Genomic DNA, 7,621 nt, shown 5'->3' with positions numbered 1-7,621 from the left:
TTATTTGACACAAGTTTTCAAAATGTCCCATCACACACAATCATATACTTCTTCCACCATGTAACACATGTTGTTTCATTCACCGTGAATAATTTACTTTTAATAACTGACCATTGGCTGTTTTACTCAGCTGGTGTTACTAGTCCAGTCAATTACGGAGTTCAACTGAAATTCCAATTCACCTTCGTTGCTGTTCTATGAGAAACTCAGTCAATACATGACTGTGGTAAATCAGATTTGTCAATCAACTACACAAGTCTCAGAGTCAGAGTGGTGATCTAAGATCAGTTTAACCTTTCAGATTATAATGAATCAGATATGGATGGGGGGGCTGACCCTAGATCACAGTGGTGGAAAAAGTACCCAATTGTCAGACTTCAGTAAAAGTAAAGATACCTTAATAGAAAATGACTCAAGTAAAAGTCAAAGTCACCCTGTAAAATACTACTTGAGTAAAAGTCTAAAAGTACTTGGTTTTAAATATACTTAAGTATCAAAAGTACATTTAATTGCTAAAATATACTTAAGTATCAAAAGTAAAAGTATAAATAATTTCAAATTCCTTATATTAAGCAAAGAGGACAGCACCATGTTCTTGTTTATAAAATGTCAGGATAGCCAGGGGCACACTCCAACACACAGACATTATTTACAAAAGATCACACTTTTGTGATCAGAGGCAGTAGGCATGACCACGTGTTCTCTTGATAAATGTGTGAATTTCACCAGTTTCCTGTTCTGTTAAGTATTCTAAATGTAACGAGTACTTTGGGTTGTCAGGGAAAATGTATGGAGTAAAAAGTACAATATTTTCTTTAGGAATGAAGTGAAGTAAAAGTTGTCCAAAATATAAATAGTAAAGTACAGGTACCCCAAATAACTACTTAAGTACTTTAAAGTATTTTTACTTAAGTACTTTACACCACTGCTAGATCAGCACTGGTATAGCAGACTGTCAGTGATTGTACAGGCAGGATTTGGACCACTTCAGCATAGTGGTCTCCCAATCAGTGTCCTTATCACCGCACACATCCAGTACGAAGAACCCTGGTCCTCCTGCAGATGCCTGCTCAGTGCTGCGTTATCTTTGAAATGTGTTGGACTTTGAGAGAGAGAGTCTACAATTGGCACTTGGAGTAATGTTTACTGGTACACATGGTTCCATAAGTGTTCTGTAGTAAGAGATCCTTAGAGTTTATACTTCATATACTGTACATTCTTGAATGATTGCACATACAGTATATATTTCCTGATTTGAGAAAACAAAGTTTACGTTGGAAACACATAGACCACACATGACATTGGTATATGCTCAACAACATTCCTTTGTTTTCCAAGGAGAATATATGACAAAGTACAAATAAGTACTGTGATAATTGTTTTTAGTTTTGAAATAAGGCTAATATAAATACTGTTATATAATCATAATATACAACAGCATAATAATTACAATTCTGCTCCCTCAGAAGGAAAAAGGTTTTGAAAAAGGCACTCACATTAAGTACACTTTAACATGGGGCACCATTTTAGTGTCTTTAGATAGATGTCAAAGACAGTCTCTGCAAACCTTCATATTATAAACACATAGAAAAAGACAGCACACCTTCCTAACAGCTGACACCTGCATCGTCTTTCAACAGATACTCTCAAACCCCTGGACAAAGAGAGCCAGAGATCCTATAAACCCTAGAGTAAGATCCCTTCCCCTGTAGCCATTGAGAAAATACATTTTGGCAGCGGTAGTGAACATGAAGCCCTCCCAGGCATCCATTGGAGTGCACACTGTCAGTCAGACAGAGGGTGAGGGGCAATAGAAAGGCTGTTCAAGTCAAAAGATGCTGCCCTGGGGGCACCTGTATAGATGGATGGGAAAATTAACCTATGTAACCCACTTAGTTAGCATGGGCGAGCTTTCACTACCTTAAGTTAGCTTAGCTTAGCCAAGCATATAATGGCTAAACCAAGCTTAAGTTAGCATAGACTAACCTAGCCTCAGACAAACTCCTCCTCGCAGTGGGCCTCCCCCACCAGCAATGAGTATCTGTCTGGTTCGCTGAGGGCCATGCAGTTGAGGGAGTGCTTTGATTGGAGGGAGTTGACGGATGCGCGGATGAAGTTGACGACGCGGTCATATAGGGTCAACTTGGGGGAGGGGCGGCGCAGCTCGCCTATGCCGATGTGGACGCTGACATCTGATAGTCTTGCAGCGTGTCTCTTCTGACTACCCAGACGAGACTCCAGTAGCTCAGCGCTGGGCTTAGTGTAGCTACAAACAGAGAGAGAGGAGAGAGTTAGTGTAGCTACAAACAGAGAGAGAGGAGAGAGTTAGTGTAGCTACAAACAGAGAGAGGAGAGTTAGTGTAGCCACAAAGAGAGAGGAGAGTTAGTGTAGCCACAAAGAGAGAGGAGAGAGTTAGTGTAGCTATAAACAGAGAGAGGAGAGAGTTAGTGTAGCTACAAACAGAGAGAGGAGAGAGTTAGTGTAGCTACAAACAGAGAGAGGAGAGAGTTAGTGTAGCTACAAACAGAGAGAGAGGAGTGAGTTAGTGTAGCTACAAACAGAGAGAGAGGAGAGAGTTAGTGTAGCTACAAACAGAGAGAGGATAAAGTTAGTGTAGCTACAAACAGAGAGAGGAGAGAGTTAGTGTAGCCACAAACAGAGAGGAGAGAGAGTTAGTGTAGCTACAAACAGAGAGAGAGGAGAGAGTTAGTGTAGCTACAAACAGAGAGAGAGGAGAGAGTTAGTGTAGCTACAAACAGAGAGGAGAGTTAGTGTAGCTACAAACAGAGAGAGGAGAGTTAGTGTAACGAGAAACAGAGAGGAGAGAGTTAGTGTAGCTACAAACAGAGAGAGAGGAGAGTTAGTGTAGCTACAAAGAGAGAGAGGAGAGTTAGTGTAGCTACAAAGAGAGAGGAGAGTTAGTGTAGCTACAAACAGAGAGAGAGGAGAGAGTTAGTGTAGCTACAAACAGAGAGAGAGGAGAGAGTTAGTGTAGCTACAAACAGAGAGAGGAGAGTTAGTGTAGCTACAAAGAGAGAGAGGAGAGTTAGTGTAGCTACAAAGAGAGAGGAGAGTTAGTGTAGCTACAAACAGAGAGAGAGAGGAGAGTTAGTGTAGCTACAAACAGAGAGAGAGGAGAGTTAGTGTAGCTACAAAGAGAGAGGAGAGTTAGTGTAGCTACAAAGAGAGAGGAGAGTTAGTGTAGCTACAAACAGAGAGAGAGAGGAGAGTTAGTGTAGCTACAAACAGAGAGAGGAGAGAGTTAGTGTAGCTACAAACAGAGAGAGGAGAGAGTTAGTGTAGCTACAAACAGAGAGAGAGAGGAGAGTTAGTGTAGCTACAAACAGAGAGAGAGAGGAGAGTTAGTGTAGCTACAAACAGAGAGAGGAGAGAGTTAGTGTAGCTACAAACAGAGAGAGGAGAGAGTTAGTGTAGCTACAAACAGAGAGAGGAGAGAGTTAGTGTAGCTACAAACAGAGAGAGGAGAGAGTTAGTGTAGCTACAAAGAGAGAGGAGAGAGTTAGTGTAGCTACAAACAGAGAGGAGAGAGTTAGTGTAGCCACAAACAGAGAGGAGAGAGTTAGTGTAGCTACAAACAGAGAGAGGAGAGAGTTAGTGTAGCTACAAAGAGAGAGGAGAGAGTTAGTGTAGCTACAAACAGAGGAGAGAGTTAGTGTAGCCACAAACAGAGAGGAGAGAGTTAGTGTAGCTATAAACAGAGAGAGGAGAGAGTTAGTGTAGCTACAAAGAGAGAGGAGAGTTAGTGTAGCTACAAACTGAGAGAGAGGAGAGAGTTAGTGTAGCTACAAACAAAGAGAGAGGAGAGAGTTAGTGTAGCTACAAACAGAGAGAGAGGAGAGAGTTAGTGTAGCTACAAACAGAGAGAGGAGAGAGTTAGTGTAGCTACAAACAGAGAGAGGAGAGTTAGTGTAGCTACAAACAGAGAGAGGAGAGTTAGTGTAGCTACAAACAGAGAGAGGAGAGAGTTAGTGTAGCTACAAAGAGAGAGGAGAGAGTTAGTGTAGCTACAAACAGAGAGAGGAGAGAGTTAGTGTAGCTACAAAGAGAGAGGAGAGTTAGTGTAGCTACAAACAGAGAGAGAGGAGAGAGTTAGTGTAGCTACAAACAGAGAGAGAGGAGAGTTAGTGTAGCTACAAACAGAGAGAGAGGAGAGTTAGTGTAGCTACAAACAGAGAGAGGAGAGAGTTAGTGTAGCTACAAACAGAGAGGAGAGTTAGTGTAGCTACAAACAGAGAGAGAGGAGAGAGTTAGTGTAGCTACAAACAGAGAGAGAGGAGAGTTAGTGTAGCTACAAACAGAGAGGAGAGTTAGTGTAGCTACAAACAGAGAGAGAGGAGAGTTAGTGTAGCTACAAACAGAGAGAGAGGAGAGTTAGTGTAGCTACAAACAGAGAGAGAGGAGAGTTAGTTACACAAAGAAACAGAAACCATAACACACTAAGACACTACAAGTTGTAGTTCAGTTCTGAATTTAGAGTAACTGCAAGAAGAGGGTGGTTTGGAGAGCCACTGTCCCCCCCCCCCACCCACCACCACACACACACACACACACACACCACTACTACTCAAATACCACAGCTTGATGGTAAACTGGCGCCTGGTCTGGTAACTCACCATCTGAGTTGTAGAGAGGACAGCACCACAGAGACAGAGGAGAGGGCCATGGCAGCAGAACCCATCCATGGCTGGAGAACCAGACCAACAGGCATGAACACACCAGCAGCGATAGGGATCCCCATCAGGTTATAGACCAGAGCAAACACAAAGTTGATCCAGATTCTCTGGACGGTCTTCTTGGACAGGTCAATGCTCCCTACCACATCCAGCAGGTCATTCTGTGAACAGTGGTGAGAGAGAGGGAGAGAGAGTGATGGGGAGAAAGAGAGATGGGGAGAAAGAGGGAGAAAGAGAGATGGGGAGGGAGAGAAAGAGAGAGATGGGGAGGGAGAGAAAGAGAGAGCGAGAGATAAATGAAAAGAAAACTTAGTTTATGACAGTGAGCTTTACCATTACTATAACATTTTGCAATTCATAAAAACTTGTTTTGGAGGCAGACAAAGGACAGGGAGGCAGACAGAGGACAGGGAGGCAGACAGAGGACAGGGAGGCAGACAGAGGACAGGGAGGCAGGACAGAGGACAGGGAGGCAGACAGAGGACAGGGAGGCAGACAGAGGACAGGGAGGCAGACAGAGGACAGGGAGGCAGACAGAGGACAGGGAGGCAGACAGAGGACAGGGAGGCAGACAGAGGACAGGGAGGCAGACAGAGGACAGGGAGGCAGACAGAGGACAGGGAGGCAGACAGAGGACAGGGAGGCAGACAGAGGACAGGGAGGCAGACAGAGGACAGGGAGGCAGACAGAGGACAGGGAGGCAGACAGAGGACAGGGAGGCAGACAGACATATTAACATGTAGAGATTAAAAGAAGAAATGTCCCTTTGTCAGGACCCTGTCTTTCAAAGATAATTAGTAAAAATTCAAGGGTTTAAACACTGTTTCCCATGCTTGTTCAATGAACCATAAACAATTAATGAACATACACCTGTGGACGGTTATTAACACTAACAGCTTACAGACAGTAGGCAATTAAGGTCACAGTTATGAAAACTTAGGACACTAAAGAGGCCTTTCTACTGACTCCGAAAAACACCAAAAGAAAGATGCTCAGGGTCCCTGCTCATCTGCGTGAATGTGCCTTAGGCATGCTGCAAGGAGGCATGAGTACTGCAGATGTGGCCAGGGCAATAAATTGCAAAGTCTGTACAGTGAGATGCCTAAGACAGCGCTACAGGGAGACAGGACGGACAGCTGATCGTCCTCGCAGCGGCAGACCATGTGTAACAACACCTGCACAGTATCGGTACATCCGAACATCACACCTGCGGGACAGGTACAGGATGGCAACAACAACTGCCTGAGTTACACCAGGAAAGCACAATCCCTCCATCAGTGCTCAGACTGTCTGCAATAGGCTGAGAGAGGCTGGACTGAGGGCTTGTAGGCCTGTTGTAAGGCAGGTGCTCACCAGACATCACCGGCAACAACGTCGCCTATGGGCACAAACCCATCATCGCTGGACCAGACAGGACTGGCAAAAAGTGTTCTTCTCTGACGAGTCGTGGTTTTGTCTCACCAGCGGTGATGGTCTGATTCACGTTTATCGTCGAAGGAATAAGCGTTACACCGAGGCCTGTACTCTGGAGTGGGATCGATTTGGAGGTGGAGGGTCCGTCATGGTCTGGGGCGGTGTGTCACAGCATCATCGGACTGAGCTTGTTGTCATTGCAGGAAATTTCAACACTACGCGTTACAGGGAAGACATCCTCCTCCCTCATGTGGTACCCTTCCTGCAGAATCATGCTGCCATGACCCTCCAGCATGACAATGCCACCAGCCATACTGCTTGTTCTGTGCGTGATTTCCTGCAAGACAGGAATGTCAGTGTTCTGCCATGGCCAGCGAAGAGCCCGGATCTCAAGCCCATTGAGCACGTCTGGGACCTGTTGTATCGGAGGGTGAGGGCTACATTCCCCCAGAAATGTCTGGGAACTTGCAGGTGCCTTGGTGGAAGACTATTAGACAGATATGTTAACATGTAGAGACTATTAGACAGACATGTTAACATGTAGAGACTATTAGACAGACATGTTAACATGTAGAGACTATTAGACAGACATGTTAACATGTAGAGACTATTAGACAGACATGTTAACATGTAGAGACTATTAGACAGACATGTTAACGTGTAGAGACTATTAGACAGACATGTTAACATGTAGAGACTATTAGACAGACGTGTAGAGACTATTAGACAGACATGTTAACATGTAGAGACTATTAGACAGACATGTTAACGTGTAGAGACTATTAGACAGACATGTTAACGTGTAGAGACTATTAGACAGACATGTTAACGTGTAGAGACTATTAGACAGACATGTTAACGTGTAGAGACTATTAGACAGACATGTTAACGTGTAGAGACTATTAGACAGACATGTTAACGTGTAGAGACTATTAGACAGACATGTTAACATGTAGAGACTATTAGACAGACATGTTAACATGTAGAGACTATTAGACAGACATGTTAACGTGTAGAGACTATTAGACAGACATGTTAACGTGTAGAGACTATTAGACAGACATGTTAACGTGTAGAGACTATCAGACAGACATGTTAACGTGTAGAGACTATCAGACAGACATGTTAACGTGTAGAGACTATCAGACAGACATGTTAACATGTAGAGACTATCAGACAGACATGTTAACATGTAGAGACTATCAGACAGACATATTAACATGTAGAGACTATTAGACAGACATGTTAACATGTAGAGACTATTAGACAGACATGTTTACGTGTAGAGACTATTAGACAGACATGTTAACGTGTAGAGACTATTAGACAGACATGTTAACGTGTAGAGACTATTAGACAGACATGTTAACGTGTAGAGACTATCAGACAGACATGTTAACGTGTAGAGACTATTAGACAGACATGTTAAAGTGTAGAGACTATCAAACAGACATGTTAACATGTAGAGACTATTAGACAGACATGTTAACATGTAGAGACTATTAGACAGACA

At 43.5% G+C, this 7,621-nt stretch overlaps 1 protein-coding gene across 8 annotated transcripts in view; it reads right to left on the bottom strand.

Moving 5' to 3' along the window:
- Positions 1–1,124: 1,124 nt before the first annotated feature.
- The window catches only part of atp7a (ATPase copper transporting alpha), a 60,782-nt gene continuing 54,285 nt past the window's right edge, over positions 1,125–7,621 (bottom strand). For all 8 annotated transcript variants that reach the window (XM_029771950.1, XM_029771946.1, XM_029771953.1 and 5 more), the window contains 2 exons: positions 4,636–4,856; positions 1,125–2,266 (listed from right to left, as the gene is read on the bottom strand). In XM_029771950.1, the coding sequence (XP_029627810.1) occupies positions 1,993–2,266; positions 4,636–4,856 (495 nt within the window). In that variant the 3' untranslated portion in view covers positions 1,125–1,992. The remainder of the gene's footprint in view (positions 2,267–4,635; positions 4,857–7,621) is intronic.

The sequence above is a fragment of the Salmo trutta genome, chromosome 13 (genome assembly GCF_901001165.1).
Source record: "Salmo trutta chromosome 13, fSalTru1.1, whole genome shotgun sequence".
NCBI lineage: Eukaryota > Metazoa > Chordata > Actinopteri > Salmoniformes > Salmonidae > Salmo > Salmo trutta.
The sequence above is the reverse complement of the archived record's forward strand: the minus strand, read 5'-3'. Positions and strand labels throughout refer to the sequence as shown.